The sequence below is a fragment of the Schistocerca cancellata genome, chromosome 8 (assembly GCF_023864275.1).
Source record: "Schistocerca cancellata isolate TAMUIC-IGC-003103 chromosome 8, iqSchCanc2.1, whole genome shotgun sequence".
NCBI classification, from domain to species: Eukaryota; Metazoa; Arthropoda; class Insecta; order Orthoptera; family Acrididae; genus Schistocerca; species Schistocerca cancellata.
Genome location: NC_064633.1, coordinates 161543286 through 161560864, shown reverse-complemented (window position 1 = coordinate 161560864; position 17579 = coordinate 161543286). Strand labels below are relative to the sequence as shown.

Here is a 17579-nt window from a genome sequence, read left to right as displayed (position 1 = left end):
CCCCCACATAGCCGGCCGAAGTGGCCGAGCGGTTCTGGGCGCTACAGTCTGGAACCGCGCGACCGCTACGGTCGCAGGTTCGAATCCTGCCTCGGGCATGGATGTGTGTGCAGTCCTTAGGTTAGTTAGGTTTAAGTAGTTCTAAGTTCTAGAGGACTGATGACCTCAGCAGTTGAGTCCCATAGTGCTCAGAGCCATTTGAACCATTTGAACCCCCCACATTAAGTCCCGTCGAACATTTATGGGACATAATCGAGACGTCAGTTCGAGCACAAAATCCTGCTCCGACAACACTTTCGCGATTATGCTCAACTACAGAGACAGCATGACTCAATAGTTCTGCAGGGAACTTTCCAGAGACTTCTTGAGTCCATGCCCCGTCGAGTTCCTCCACTGCACTGGGCTAAAGGAGTTCCGACGCGATAATACGTAGATGTCCCGTGACTTTCGTCACCTCAGTGCATAGTTTTCACTTTCGTCTGAGGGAACTAAGATTCAGTTTATGATACCACTGATGTTTACGCATTGTTAAATATGATATTTTTTTCCAAAATAAAAATCTGAAACAGCGTCCGCGAGAGCGCGTAACAGGAGGGCCATATGGATTTCCTGGTTGTTCGACATGTAGAATTTGGCAGACATTATTCAGTTTCGTTCTGCTTTCAAAATTCAAACACTTATAGTCACAGAGTTAAGGATTTCTGTACGTCGTGGGACCACATCAATAAGCCACTTGGCTTATTTCTCAGGTTAACTTATCAAACTACTTCCGTTCCAGTCCGGAAGATTTTATTCCATGTAGAGGACAGGGTGCACTGACATGTTGCGAGCTGGGACAGGGAGCAGGTACAAGAAGGATTGACCGTGGCATATTCTAAACGTTCTATGAGGAGTTGTAGGGAAGACCCTTTCTGAACAGTGAAGGTGTATAGCGAAGTGTGCTCTAACTCTGAAGTGTAATAAACGCAGTTATTCATAATGACGATGACTATCACAACTATGATCATCGGGCAGCAAGGAACTGACAGGCAACAGGGTAACAAAAATGCCACGATAACGGAGGCCTGTCACTTATCGACAGATCCTACTGTCGCTGAACTCTTTACCCGAGAAGCCGTCGATGACCTGCTTGATGGTTTACTTGACCACTGATTACACTTCATAGTTTCTTGGCCCTTTCAGCTAATTTTTTAGTCCTACCAGGACGACACTTATGTTCACAGCTTCCCTGACGTACCCTCTTTGCAATGTCGTAGTAGGCAAATGTCGTGATTTGAACATCTCCATTATAATCGTCCATCGTCCTTATATTCTGTTCGTATGTAGCTTCGTTTCGGGAGCCATCTTCGCTATTGCATCAGTGACACATTGATCGAGTTCCGTATCTTCGCGGCTGTTTCGGTTACATAGTGTATCTACGTGAGGTCTCTGAGACGTCGCCTGTGGCTACGGCCAATATTTAGCGATGTCATGGTCGCCATACATGGTGCGCTTTGAAGGAAAGCAAAGCGTTCTGCTTCAGTCTATTCCGTTTGGGCAGCGCTGGGGGGGGGGGGGAGGCGTGCTTTGCTCGCGACTGTTGTGATTCGATAATGAGTGTGACTGCTTTAACGCAGGGATTAAGGGAAGGAGCCTTGCATGAAAGCATCAGTGGGCTTGTATTGACGAAGTGATTATGGCAAGCACGTACAACGCCTGTCTACGCACCCATTCTGCAACAGATGGCAATGTGTTTATTTTCTTCACAACCTGCTGAAATATACTGGAACAGTATGTGTAACGTCACCGCCTGTTAATAGTGATTTAATTACTTTATGTGCAATTAATATGGAAGGAAATTATGGCTTGTAAACTATTTTTATGTTAAAATGAAAAGCAATGGCGGCAACGTTAAAAGCAACTGGGGCCTCTTTCATTAAACGACTAACTTAATTCTGAACTTTTATGAAAGTTGATGTAATTTCCTCTGAAAGTAGCAACTGCCCACAGTTTTGGCTTGGAGAGCAAATCTTTTGGTAAAATTTGTTACTGACCGTGAATTTAAGTATGTTTCCTAGGGGAAATTAGTATTAAATTGATTATCGAACTTCGTAATATTAAGATGATTTGCAGGTACTATTCGCATTTCACAAAAAAATACTATGGCGGATGAAACGGCGCACGCAAACTATAACAACAAAAAGAAATGCTTCCGTATTTGAGAAAACACGCAAAATTATGAATCTTTAAGGAAGGACAGGTTTGTAAATGAATATGGTTAAATCTTAACAGTATATTTTAAAGATATAAAGGTCAACTTACACTATTCCACACAGCAGACATTTGATGCCGAATATTTAAAACAAAAGATCATCTACATGAAACGCTCGATATTCACATGCACGCACTTGATATTCTGATATCTAATAACAGTTCCAGTTGCAAATAATCAAGTAACAGTCCAAGGAAGACATCATATGACCATTTCCGCAGCATTAATTGCGTAACATGAATCAAGCATACACAGGGAGCACAATGGCAAGAGAGTAAAGAGCAAAAAGAAAAGAGCGAAAGAGCACAGCAAAAGAGAGCAATATTTGTTTCACTGCTGTTTATACTAATTACACATTATGAGCTTTGTCTGATTATCGATATATTATCGAGAGGTGTCTGGCATAGTTACATTACTTTGGGTAAATTTCGTGTAAAAGTTGTGGACGTTATATGTGGTTGCTTTGGCAATGTTATCATCGGAAAATGCTATATATACTTTCACTAATTAAATATTAAATGCTCTGAGTAACCGAAAGTCACCCGTTTGGATTTTTTGTGATCTGTCAAAGGCTTTTGACTGTGTAAATCATGGAATATTTCTAGATAAGCTCAAGTACTGTGGTATGAATGGGACAGTGCTCAAATGGTTTAAATCATACTTAACTGGAAGAGTGCAAAAAGTTGAAATAAACAGTTCACATAATATGCAAGAAAATGGTGATTTATCAAACTGGGGAACAATCAACAATAGGGTGCCGCAAGGTTCGGTCTTGGGTCCTCTGCTGTTCTTAATATATATTAATGACTTGTCATTTTATATTCACGAAGGTGCAAAGCTGGTACTTTCTGCCGATGATACAAGTATAGCTATCACACCCGACAGACAAGAATTAACTGGTGAAATTATAAACGATGTTTTTCAGAAAATCATTAAGTGGTTCTCTGCAAATGGGCTCTCATTAAACTTTGACAAAACACAGTATATACAGTTCCATACAGTAAATGGAATGACCCCATTAATAAATATAGACTTCGATCATAAATCGGTAGCTAAGGTAGAATATTCGAAATTTCTAGGTGTATGCATTGATGAGGGGTTGAACTGGAAAAAAAAACACACTGAGGATCTGCTGAAACGTTTGAGTTCAGCTACTTATGCTATTAGGGTCATTGCAAATTTTGGCGACATACAGCTAAGTAAATTAGCTTACCACGCCTATTTTCATTCTCCGCTTTCGTATGGCATCGTATTCTGGGGTAACTCATCATTGAGTAAACGAGTGTTCATTGCGCAAAAGCGTGTAATCTGAATAATTGCTGGAGCTCATCCAAGATCATCCTGCAGACACTTATTTAAAGAGCTAGAAATCTTCACCGTAGCCTCACAATATATATATTCACTTATGAAACTTGTTATTAACAATCCGAACGAATTCAAAAGTAATAGCAGTGTACATGGCTACAACACTAGGAGAAAGGATGATCTTCACTACTCAAGGTTAAATCTAACTTTGGCTCAGAAGGGGGTAAATTATGCTGTCACAAAAGTCTTTGGTCACTTACCTAATAGCATCAAAAGTCTGACAGATAGCCATATAGCATTTAAAAGGAAATTAAAAGAATTTCTTAATGGCAACTCCTCCTACTCATTAGACGAATTTTTGGATATAGTAAGTGGGTAATTTCCCAACCTCCACAAAAAAAAGAAATTAAAAATTATTGAGTGTCGTGTAATATTTTGTATAATGTAATGTCTTGTATAGACACCTTTTATTAACCTGACACGTTCCACATCATTACGAAGTGTCGTATTCATGATCTATGGAACGAGTACTAATGTAATCTAATCTCTAATCTAATCGTAAGAGTAGCAGAGTGACGCTTGCGGTTTCGATCAACGTACAGTTTCTGATTTATGATCTGGTTTAGCAATCAGATATCTCATTCATCAAATAGGCTTTACGCTGTCTATATCTCTTCAAACATATGGAAACAAACTGGTCTTTGTATGACTGCGATGAAAGTAGTAGGTACTTTGAGTGACCTTAACCGGTTTGAATCACGAAAGAATTTTATAATTTTGGAACATAATAATAATCATAAAGATAATGAAATTCTCACATCTCTACTTCATATTCGCACCTTTTATAACTTCAATAATCTGAAGCATTGATTTTATCAAATAGTGGAAGCGGGCATCCATGAGGCATAGCACATCCAAGAAGGATTTCCTGAGACCTTGACGGCAATCTCTCAATCTCTACACTTCGGGTGGAACAGCAGCACAACCCCTGTGACTCCTGAATTGCGGCTTAGCGCACCATGGCCTAACCATTTAGACAATTGAGATATCCCACTTGGCTCTGATACCATGTATAGTAGTGCAGTGTCTTTTAGTTTTACTGTAGTGTCTACCCCCGGTAGTTGAGCGGTCAGCGCGACGGATTGTCAATCCTCAGGGCCCGGGTTCGATTCCCGGCTGGGTCGGAGATTTTCTCCGCTCAGGGACTGGGTGTTGTGTTGTCCTAATCATCCTCATTTCATCCCCATCGACGCGCAAGTCGCCGAAGTGTAGCATTCTCGTAGTGTAGCCCAGATTTATAAATTACAATGTTTGTGATCTACCAATGCAGTAAACTGTAACAGACCAATAGCGTGTTCCTTCTGGATTCGAGATGAACATATATATTTGTGACTGATAGTCACATGGCAGCATGTAGACTTAGTTAATTGTTGTTATTATTATTCATGTAAATATTCTATGTAGATTCCTCCACCCTCCTTAAACAGCATAATGGTTAGTTGTTACTAACACTTTTGAAATATTGTTAAATGTTGTTAAAAGTATTATGTGCTATATTCATGCCAATTTATGTGCAACATTCGATCTGTACTTTTATATAGATAATAGACTAAAACAAAATAGCAAGTAAATAAATAAATAATAACGGTGGTGAGTTAAATCCTTCCTTGGAAGTATCACGCTTGAGCAGAGACTGAATGCTACTATCTTCACTATAGGAATAGTCGCCACGATCTCCGAAAATGAAACATGATAGCTTTCTCACTTTGCTCACTTTCAGAGTCCAGGCAGCTCTGGAGCAGTAATTCACGACCTTCGTGTAGGACATTGTGTATGTGTGAATTGTCACTCTGTACACGTCCTCCATCATGGGTTTTGTTGTTGACAATATTGGCTCATTACGAAGAAAGTGCAATGTCCACTCAGAGAACACTAGGCTGAAAAACGATTTGCACTAGGATAAGAATTCATGGAAATAATGGACTGTCAGAAAACCGAAAAAGAACAGAATCCAAGATTTGAGGTGTGCTCCCATAGAAGGATGTTGTAAATTAAAGGAAGTTTCTCCGCATAATCGGCCAAAACAGGAACATGTGGAGAACACTGACAAGAATAACCGACAGGACGATAGTGCACATGTTAAGAAATTAAGGAATAACTTACATTATAATGACACTGAAGGAGCAAGGTGAGGTAAAATCTTTAGATTGGGATACACTGAGGGGACAAAAATTATCGGATACCTCCTGATATCGTCTTGGACCTTCTTTTGACCAGCGTAGTGCAGCAGCTTAACGTGACATGGACTCAACAAGCCATTGGAAGTCCCCTACAGAAATATTGAGCCATTCTGTTTCTTTAGCCGTCCATGATTGCGAAAGTGTTGCCGATGGAGAATGTTGTGCACCAACTGATTATTTCCCATTAATGTTCGATGAGATTCATGTCGGGTGATTTGGACGGCCAAATCATTCGCTCGAATTGTCCAGAATGTTCTTCAAACCAATCGCGAACAATTGTGGCTCGGTGACATGACGTCGTTATTTGGGAATTTGAAGTCCATAAATGGGTGCAAATGATCTCCAAGTAGCCGAACATAACCATTTCCAATCAATGGTCGGTTCAGTTGGACCAGAGGACCCAGTCCATCCAATATAAACACAGCCCACGCCATTGTGGAGCCACCACCAGCTTGCACAGTGCCTTGTTTAACTTGGGTCCACGGCTTCGGAGGGGTCTGCACCACACTCGAAATCTACAATCAGCTCTCACATTGATTTGTGCAGTCATTTAAGGCAGTGTTGCTTGTCTGTTAGCACTGACAACTGTACACAAACACTGCTGCTCTCGGACGTTAGGTGAAGGCCATAGACCATTGCGTTGTCCCTGTGAGAGGTAACGTCTAAAATCTGACATTGCGGACCTCGGAATACTGAATTCCCTATAGATTTCAGAAATGGAATGTATTAAGTGTGTATCTTCAATTACTATTCCGCGTTCAAAGTCTATTAATTCCCGCCATCGTAGTGCGGCCATAATCGTGTCGGAAACCTTTTCACATGAATCATCTCAGTACAAATGGTAGCTCCGCCAATACCTTGCCCTTTTATACCTCGTGTACACGATAATACCACCATCTATGTATATGCATACAGCTAACCCATGATTTTTGTCACCTCATTATATTGAAGTGAATCAGGGAAAGCTACAGCAGAAGCCAATGGTTATGTTTTCCATATATCTTCTATTCATACACAGAGTATTAAAAAGATGTATTCCAGATATTCAGGAACAACAGTACGGAGCAAAACAAGAAAAAAATGTTCAATGAGCTCTAAGACGTATACCTTAACAGCTGTGAGCGCCTGATCATCTTCGCTACTGTGAAAGACATCTGTTTGACTGCGAGCTCTTTGTTACGAACGACCTACAGAATGAGGAAACATTCCTCTGTTATTGTCCATGGATACGACATTTATTAATGATCTGGCTGCCTCTGAGCACTATGGGACTTAACATCTATGGTCATCGGTCCCATAGAACTTAGAACTACTTAAACCTAACTAACCTAAGGACAGCACACAACACCCAGCCATCACGAGGCAGAGAAAATCCCTGACCCCGCCGGGAATCGAACCCGGGAACCCGGGTATGAATGATCTGTTAGTGTTCTCACTGTAAACTGTATACACAGATGTGTGTAAGTGCAGCGAAGACGTTAGCTGTAATGGAACCGCTTTGTGTTGTGATAAATTTGTGAAAAGCTTTTGCATTGTAGTTTTCATGTTTGCACTTACCAGGATTATGGGGGCCTATTATTGCACACGGGAAATAGCAGATATGGTCTTCTGTTATGGTACGACAAATGGAAGCAGCCTTCGACATCATGTCCTGTATACTGCAAAAAAACTCGGAGCATCATATACACAAGTATTCGATCATCTTTTTCAGAGACTAAGAGACTCTTGCTCCGTAATTCCAACAACGATGAATCTTGGAGGACGTCGTACCATTCATACTCCTGTTGTGGAGAGAGCGAAAGAAGACCCCAGAACTAGTATACGTCGAATCTTTCGGAGTTCGTCATCTTCTAGCCTGAGCAACCCTGCAGGAACAGTTGATATATCAATATGATGTACAGCGTGTCCAAGCCCTTCGGCCACGATATCAGCCTTCCAGAATGTAGTACTGCCAATGGCCTTAGCAGAGATGTTGTAAAGATCCACTTTTTACGACAAAAATACTGTTCGCAGACCAGATTCATATTACGCGAGATAGGATTGTCAGTTTTCATAACCAACAGTGTGGGTTGATGCAAATCCAGATGCACTTGAAAGACCAAGGCATCAGCGCCGATTTTCAGTTAATGTTTTAGGCAGGAATTATTGGTGATAGACTTGTAGCATCTTAAATACTGCATATCAGGTTAATTGGTGCAAAGTATCGTCAGTTCCTATCAAACGACTCGACTCCGCTGCTAGAGGAGATACCATATGAACAGCATCTGAAGACGTGGTTCATGCGTGATGGAGCACCAGCACATTTTCTCCAAAATGTCCGAGAAAAATTCACATAGACATTTAATGGGCAATGGAATGATCAGGGCGATCCAGTACATTGACCAGCTCTTTCTCCCGACCTTAATACCTTGGATACGTGACTGTGGGGAAACTTGAAATCTTTTATATATGCAAGCCCCATCAATATATACAAAACATATAGGAGCAGGTTGTCAGCACTCGTGACCACCTTTAAATTTTAGAGATTGTGCATGATTCTATAAGACGTCGGGCATCCTTTAGCGATATCTCACAATTTCTGTTCGTATGCAATAGAAAGAAGATCGCATTAGACGCTCAGTAACAGAGTAATGTGTTCTCATTTGTTTGCTGTATTCTGTAGGTCGTTCGCAATACAGAAAAAGTTGTGATAGAAGAGATGTGTTTCACAGTAGCGAAAATGAACTAGTGTTCATAGTTTTTATGATATGAATTTTAGAGCCCATGTTTACTGGACCTATTTTTCTTGTTTTGGTTCATACGACCACCCGTCGAAGTATTTAATACTTCATTTTGAACAGCTTTTGAACTGGCTGAAGTCCCCCACCGTGCTTTCTGCCTGTATGTTTGGGCTAATCGCAAGAATTACTGTGGGGATTTTGATACGGTTTTGACTAGTAGAGAGACTAATCCACGAGGAATGTTTGTACACATACTTTATAAATATATCGTCCACCTACCTAGCGTAGCGGTAGCGTTACCGCCTACCACGCCAAGGGGCCTGGTTCGATTCCTCATCATCATTTCATCCCCATCTCCGGCGCGCAAGTCGCCCAATGTGGCGTCGTATGCAATAAGCACTTGCCCTCAGTGGCCGAACTTCCCCGAATGTGGGACTCCCGACCCACAATGCAGTACGCTCATTTCCATATAAATATATTGAGTAGATTATTGAATTATGATGAATTAAATTCCCCGCTGCTGTGAAAACGATGCAGTTGCCATATAATGGTTACTGGCAGCACTCGGAATCATTCATAAATACTGGCCGCTCGACTTACAACGCCAAGCTAGCATTAACAAGAAGCCGATTTGCTGAACGATATGCGAAGCAGGACTTACCAGATATTAAGCTGATAAGAACAGATGTTTGGTTTCTGTACCTCAGTAGGTAAAAATGCTGTGCTGGCGCTGTATTCTGGAGGTCAGCAAATGGCTGCAACTTCCGCCAAACTGGCTTTGCACTCGTGCTAACCTGCTGGCGTGGTGGCTCTCTCCTCCTATCACTGCCTCGAGATGTCACTCGAAACGCCAATTAAATATGGAACAGGTATCATTCGTGCCCCGTGAGAATTTTTTAGTCGTGCACTGCTTCAATCGCTTAAATTGTATGAAAATGGTGATATTCAATTATCTAACGTTGTTCTATGAATTTCAATCATAACTCTTCACATTTGGCCAGAAACAAAATTACCTCTATGTCAGGCAAGTTGTCCGGTCGAAGATATTTATAAGGAGAACACGGCAAGTGCCATAACCCGATTTCACAGAAACTTCGCTCTGTGGATGGGAAGTCAAAATAAGCGAACACTTTTCTCGACTTATCCATAGATATTGACCGTTTCTGAAAAAAAGAGGCTCAAAGTTTTCGTCGTATGTGCCTTTTAGCGGGTAACTCGGTCGTCCGCTATGATAGTGCCGTAGCATCACACTTTTGGGCTCCGTGTTCGAAATCAGGTTGTTGCTTTTATTTTCCATTTATCTACCTGTGTACGTAGATATTACTGCAAGAATACTTTCAATATGTATTTAAATAGCGTTGTCCTTATTCGTCCACTGATTGTATGTCTGATGAATGAATTTTATAAAACGAGAAAAGAAAAAAAACACTAAATGAAATAGAAAATTATTTGAAATCGTTTCCGGTGAAAAACCTGTAGGATATCTTGATTGCTATTCAATTACAAGTGCCAGTTTTCGGTAAAGAAACAACACTAAATGTACGAGAAAATTATTTAAAATTGTTCTCGTCGAAATTCTTGTAGTGCATCTTGATTCATACTCAAAAACAAGTGCCGGTTTCGGTAAAGTGGTCCATTTGCCGCAAAATTATTTTCAACGGGTGAAATTTTAAGCAATGTTAACAAAGTTTCTTCCCCGAGTGAGATTCATACGAAGAAATGTTGGTGTGGCAAACCTGCCTTCGTGCGATGCTCGTGGTGTTCGGAAGATCTCTCTTTAGAATGTTTCTACGGACGGTATCATACAAAGGAATGCACCAAATCTTCCTGAAGAATAAACGTATGAATGAAATATAAATATTGATATAAAGAATGACAGATAATAAGATGAGAATTTAAAAAGATTATAACTCCTTAAAGTACCATACATACATGTATTGTATAGTGCATATATGACGCTTATTTCAAAACCCAGTTGTAATTTAACATTTAATATAACGCCCCTGCATCCCTTTACTTCATAAGACACATTTGTGTAGTAATCTTCCACAGACTGGGTAAATAAATGAAGAAAAAAATATAGCCACTGTGTCTCCATTACGGCTGAGAGTAATGCGTTCTAAAAGACATCTGAATTACTTCGAATACGTTGACCGTCGATTTCTCAGAAACGGTCGAGTATCTACGGATAAGACGGGACACGTGGTCGCTTAATTTGACCCCTCTTCCACTGAGAGAAGTTTCTGAGAAATCGGGTTGTGGCACTTGCCGTGTTCTCCACGTTAGAGATGTTCGTCTGGGGCCGAGACGGGTCGCTAGTTACTTATAAGCGTGACCTGAATGCGTAAACTTCAGTCATGTTATAGAAAACACTTTCAAAGTCTCGCAGAACCACATCTGGCCTGAACTGTAGACACACTGCAGATTAGACGCTTCATTGCGCCTTCTGCGGCTTGGGATGGGAAAAACGGACCGATTAAAATCGATACCGGAATTTCTTTTCTGAATAACCGATATTTTCCGGTATTTCTTTGGTCTGGATTACAAAACCTGTTTTTATTTTTTTACCAATAACCAGGTGAAAAAAAACGAAAATCAATTAGCCATAGCTGCAGTGCTAATTTTTTTTGCTTTTAAGTAAAACTTTTTTAAAGAACGAATAATTTTTATTCGTAAAATTTGCGTTGATTTGAAATATTGCGTTATTATAGAAGATGGGAAAAGCGATAAGTGCTATTTTAATAGAAATGTCAACAGTAACGAGCAACAAACACTTGGCATATAAATTGGTACAGCGTTACCACGTGGTGTGGCCTATTAAAAGGCACACGTGTACGTGCAATGTGCAAAGTCTAGCCCCCTCTCTTCTATATGTTAGTTATCGAACGCCTCTTATATTTCAGAATGGGTCCACCCCTAGTCCGGAAATATTTTACAACGTGCGGTATCAGTGAAATACCATGTTTCCTATGCTTTAAGAGATTAAAAACGGAAGAAGCCACAACAAATTTCGGACATAATATAAGGAGAGAACTTATAACTTAACAGTTGAGTCATAGTTCACAAGAAACATAGAAAGCAGCTTATGCCCTGCCTGTGTCTATATAACGTGCCCTTACCTACTTGTAGCCCTTGAAAACGGACAAATTAACACGAAAAATAGAGTCCTTCAACCTCAGTTTTCACCCTTTAGCACTGACTGTTCGTAGTATGTAAATAATGGCATGATCTCCGATTACAAGACGGTTTTTGAGCAGAGTAAAAAAATTAGATTCAATAGGAGAATGCTGGTGATTTTTGTAGTTGTCCACCAAGGTAAGCAAAAAACGGTGGAGGATTATGTTTCCTTTTATTTCTCTATTTTATATTTTGATTCTACGTATCTTGAAACTGAGAGAGTCAAAATTTTTTAATCTTTGTTCGGTATCTACAGGAAATAATGGGAATAAAAAACGAAAAATCGGTTATTTCATAAACTAGTTATTTTTTGCGGTTGTAAAAGTCCTGTTAAACGGGCGTTGAAAGAAAACAATACAACTGAAAACCATTTATTTCAGCAACAAATGCCATACCTATTTGTGACTCTAGTCGCCGGTGGTCCAGTTTCTGTGTTTGGCCCACGGAACAAATATGGCATTAAGCGCTGCTATGAGTAATGGCCTTCTGCGACATACCCGAATCCAAAATCCATTGCTTACTGCTCCCTTCACAATTTTCCCTGCTAAACTGATTGGGATGGACCTGCATATACTGACAACAGCAATTCCTGTGAGGCTTGAAATCGATTGTCATTCACAAGGCGTGACAATCGCCTACGGTCCCTGTTGGTTAGCATCTTTTTACATCGCCCATTACACCGTCTTACATGGCTGCGAGTGGTACACAGTTCCTTGTAGACACACAAGACAGTCCGCACTGACATACCAACTAACTGGAACTTCATTCGTTTTGTGCTCATGGAAACACGATATCTCCTTTTCGCCATTTTGTCACACATCCATCCACGTCAACACATACTACTAGGCTGATGCCATTCATCCGACTGGCACATACACACAACTTCACTGCCGTGAATTAAGTCATCGTCAAGGGTCACACGACTGTCTGATACACATCATATGCTGTGCTCCAAGACGACCAGCGTCTTCCGTTAACAGGATGACTAATGTTTCTCACAGTGAGTTAATCAGAACATATTGAAGAGGTGACATGCAAAGGTGAACATGTTCATATTCTAAAAAAAAAGTGAGATACAGAATGGAATGGTCCATATAGAATAAGCAGAATCTACATACATCACGCAACGTAAATGAACTCGAATATGTGTCATGATACAAGCTTGTGAAAATTTATGGTTCACAGCAAACACGAACTTCTACACATATACATATCGTGCAAAGGAGAACCAGTCCATTACGGCCAGTAGGAGATGCTGTTTCGAGACATGTGATTTCCATTCCAGTCACGGCCAGACGTCCCAGCGCAGAGCAGCTATTAGCAACAGTTTGTGCTCCTGTGCTCCAGCGTAATAATATTGCCTAGCACTAATACGAGGTGCATTCAAGTTCTAAGGCCTCCGATTTTTTTCTAATTAACTACTCACCCGCAATCGATGAAACTGGCGTTATTTCTCGACGTAATCGCCCTGCAGACGTACACATTTTTCACAACGCTGACGCCATGATTCCATGGCAGCGGCGAAGGCTTCTTTAGGAATCTGTTTTGGCCACTGGAAAATCGCTGAGGCAATAGCAGCACGGCTGGTGAATGTGCGGCCACGGAGAGTGTCTTTCATTGTTGTAAAAAGCCAAAAGTCACTAGGATCCAGGTCAGGTGAGTAGGGAGCATGAGGAATCACTTCAAAGTTGTTATCACGGAGAAACTGTTGCGTAACGTTAGCTCGATGTGCGGGTGCGTTGTCTTGGTGAAACAGCACACGCGCAGCCCTTCCCGGACGTTTTTTTGTGCAGTGCAGGACGGAATTTGTTCCTCAAAACATTTTCGTAGGATGCATCTGTTACCGTAGTGCCCTTTGGAACGCAATGGGTAAGGATTACGCCCTCGCTGTCCCAGAACATGGACACCATCATTTTTTCAGCACTGGCGGTTACCCGAAATTTTTTTGGTGGCGGTGAATCTGTGTGCTTCCATTGAGATGACTGGCGCTTTGTTTCTGGATTGAAAAATGGCATCCACGCCTCATCCATTGTCACAACCGACGAAAAGAAAGTCCCATTCATGCTGTCGTTGCTCGTCAACATTGCTCGGCAACATGCCACACAGGCAGCCATGTGGTCGTCCGTCAGCATTCGTGGCACCCACCTGGATGACACTTTTCGCATTTTCAGGTCGTCATGCAGGATTGTGTGCACAGAACCCACAGAAATGCCAACTCTGGAGGCGATCTGTTCAACAGTCATTCGGCGATCCCCCATAACAATTCTCTCCACTTTCTCGATCATGTCGTCAGACTGGCTTGTGCGAGCCTGAGGTTGTTTCGGTTTGTTGTCACACGATGTTCTGCCTTCATTCAACTGTCACGCCCACGAACACACTTTCGACACATCCATAGCTCCATCACCACATGTCTCCTTCAACTGTCGATGAATTTCAATTGGTTTCACACCACGCAAATTCAGAAAACGAATGATTGCACGCTGTTCAAGTAAGGATAACGTCGCCATTTTAAGTATTTAAAACAGTTCTCATTCTCGCCGCTGGCGGTAAAATTCCATCTGCCGTACGGTGCTGCCATCTCTGGGACGTATTGACAATGAACGCGGCCTCATTTTAAAACAATGCGCATGTTTCTATCTCTTTCCAGTCCGGAGAAAAAAAAATCGGAGGCCTTAGAACTTGAATGCACCTAGTACTAATAATTATTATTACAAAGACACAGTTACTTCCTTTCTGGCCGTATTTTCGGTATAGTAGAGATACCCCTACTAAAAAGGTCAACAATTGTAACTAAAGAATATAATAAGGTTTACCAGTCAGTGGATGACGTAAGATAACCTTGTGAAGACTGGGGAGTGATAGACTTGAAACACTTATCTTAAAGTCTACGAAAATGAAATCACATGACTGAAATTAAACGAATTTTCACATACAAGTTACGGAGGCGACTACACTCTGGCGGTGTCTCGTTAGAAGCGCTGATGGACCATTACGAAACTCTTTTCTTAACCTAGAGATGAAGTGCTTCTCAGTCATCCAATCTCAGATGACAGGTTACTGCGAACAATTTTCGGAAAAGACTGGCAAAGACAAGAGGACCTAAGCTGGTATACATCCATCACTGACAATATACCAATGTTGTTCAACACACAGTTAGAGTAAATTGCTTGTGACTGGTTAGAAGAAGCTTCTGGTTAACATGTTTAAGTGTAACAGCTACCTCAAAGAACCGTTAGCATAATGGATAACATCGCTGGAGGTAGGAATTAAACAACGCCTTCAGTCACAACTTTTTTGTGTTTTATTAACTACACGATGCATTTCGGACCCTGTGGGTCCATCGTCAGGTGTACTTTGTTTTAATACATGTTTTATTTCTTCCCCTGAATGAAGTGAAATGCATGTTCCTGCCACGAAAAGGTTTAATGTTAGGTTATGATTTTCGTAAATCGAACGCGGAAAATATGTGCAAAACGTTGCAACGTTTTGCAAGCTTTTGCTTTCCTTGGATTATGTGGTAAGTTTACACTGTTCATTTTCTACTATTTTGCACATATTTTCCGCGTTCGACTTACGAAATTCATAACCTAAACATTAAACCTTTTCATGGCAGGAACATGCATTTCACATCATTCAGGAGAAGAAATTAAACATGTATTAAAACAAAGTACAGCTGAGATGCGCCCACAGGGTCCGAAATGCATCGTGTAGTTAATAAAACACGAAAATGTTGTGACTGAAGGCGTTGTTTAATTCCTACCTCCAGCGATGTTATCCATTATGCGAACGGTTCTTTGAGGTAGCTGTTACACTTAAACATGTTAACCAGAAGCTTCTTCTAACCAGTCACAAGCAATTTTCTCTAGCTGTGTGTTGAACAACATTGGTATATTGTCAGTGATGGCTGTATACCAGCTTAGGTCCTCTTGTCTTTGCCAGTCTTTTCCGAAAATTGTTCGCAGTAACATGTCATCCAATGTTTTGAATACAGTTACGTTTTAAGCTGCAGAATATGGATAAAATTAAAAAGATAATATCGTAATACCTTTGTATCCTGTTATGGTAATTTGATATATTTTAGATAATTGTGAAACAACAATTAAATCAGAACTTTCGGTGAAACACTTAACATCAATGTTGCAGTTGCCGATTCATATTTTTTTTTCGTGTTATCACATACTAAACTGTTACAAATACGTAATATGATATAGACGAGCAAGCATTATACAGTAACACGTTCGTTACATTCAAAAAACAAGATATTTGCTTTTTAAAAATCATTCAGAGGCGAGCATCTGCAAATGGTTCATGCAAATCAGAATATGTACCATTCAGAGGCGAGCATCTGCAAATGGTTCATGAAAATCAGAATATGTACATATTTAAATGTACTTTTTAAAGGAATATTTTCATTGCAGATTTGATTTGCAGATGTGAACTGCCTTTTGGCACAGAAGTAAACGCATTTCCATTGCAGTATGTTGTATTGTATTGTATGTTAACCGGGGGCCTAGAAACGACCGAGAGACTCTGTCCCCACCGCAGCCGCAGTGGTCCACATCCACATCCCCACGACGACTACCGCAGTCCACTTCACTCCTCCGCCACCCGATACCGAACCACTCTTTCAGGGTTATTGTGCGGTTCGACCCCTGGTGGATCCCCCCCCCCAGGGAACGTCTCACACCAGACGAGTGTAACCCCTATGTTTGTTGCACGATAGAGTAATGGTGGTGTACACGTACGTGGAGAACTTGTTTGCGCAGCAATCGCCGACATAGTGTAGCTGAGGCAGAATAGGCGAACCAGCCCGCATACGCCGAGATAGGTGGAAAACCGCCTAAAAACCATGCAAAGACTGGCCGGCTCGCCGGACCTCGACACAAGTCCGCCAGGCGGGTTCGTGCCAGGGACCAGGCGCTCCTTCCCAATCTGGAAAGCCGTGCGTTAGACCGCATGACTAACCGGGCGGGCTGCAATATGTTACTTTCATTCAAATGTTGCCTGAAATAAGTTTTCTGTTGATCGTGGCAAACTACACTGTGTCCACCTCCTCATATTCACCGCCAACTCTCTGACGTGGCCCACTCGTGGTGCGTGTCCAGAGACGCTGCGGGTGCACCCTCCGGCCGGCACGATGGAGAAGACGTGCACGGCCGCCTACACGCTGACGACGGCCGCCGGCCGCCCCTTCACGCTGCACACCGGCTCCCTGCTGGTCGTCTCCATCCTCGGCCTCCACCTGGACCCGCGATACTTCCCACACCCGGAGCGCTTCGACCCCGAGCGCTTCAGCCCGGACAACAAGGACCGCACCGCGCTCAAGGCTTACATGCCGTTCGGTCTTGGGCCGCGGTCCTGCATAGGTGAGCACACTGCTAAACAATACCTAAACATCTGCGATGTTTTCTATTTTTCTTAATGCAATGTAATTTACAGGGTTACATGAAAAACAACCAGAAACGACGAAAATATTTTTTCCACGAACAGTATTCCATGAGAAATTTACAGTATCAGTTCAGAAGTATGTGGACACCCCTAAGTTGTGTGGAGTTGACTACTAGATGTGACGAGAGATGTACATCTACATCTACATCTGCATATACATTTATACTCCTCAAGCCACCTAACGGTGTGTGGCGGAGGGCACTTTATGTGCCACTGTCATTACCTCCCTTTCCTGCTCCAGTCGCGTGTGGTTCGCGGGAAGAACGACTGCCGGAAAGACTCCGTGCGCGCTCGAATCTCTCTAATTTTACATTCGTGATCTCCTCGGGAGGTATAAGTAGGCGGAAGCAATATATTCGATACCTCATCCAAAAACGCACCCTCTCGAAACCTGGACAGCAAGCTACACCGCGATGCAGAGCGCCTCTCTTCCAGAGT

At 41.8% G+C, this 17579-nt stretch overlaps 1 protein-coding gene across 1 annotated transcript in view; it reads left to right on the top strand.

Annotated features, from left to right (window-relative positions):
• Positions 1-17579, top strand: part of LOC126094467 (cytochrome P450 6j1-like) — a 138231-nt gene that overhangs the window by 106043 nt on the left and 14609 nt on the right. The window contains exon 8 of the mRNA XM_049908855.1: positions 16799-17059. Coding sequence (XP_049764812.1) covers positions 16799-17059 — 261 coding nt within the window. The remainder of the gene's footprint in view (positions 1-16798; positions 17060-17579) is intronic.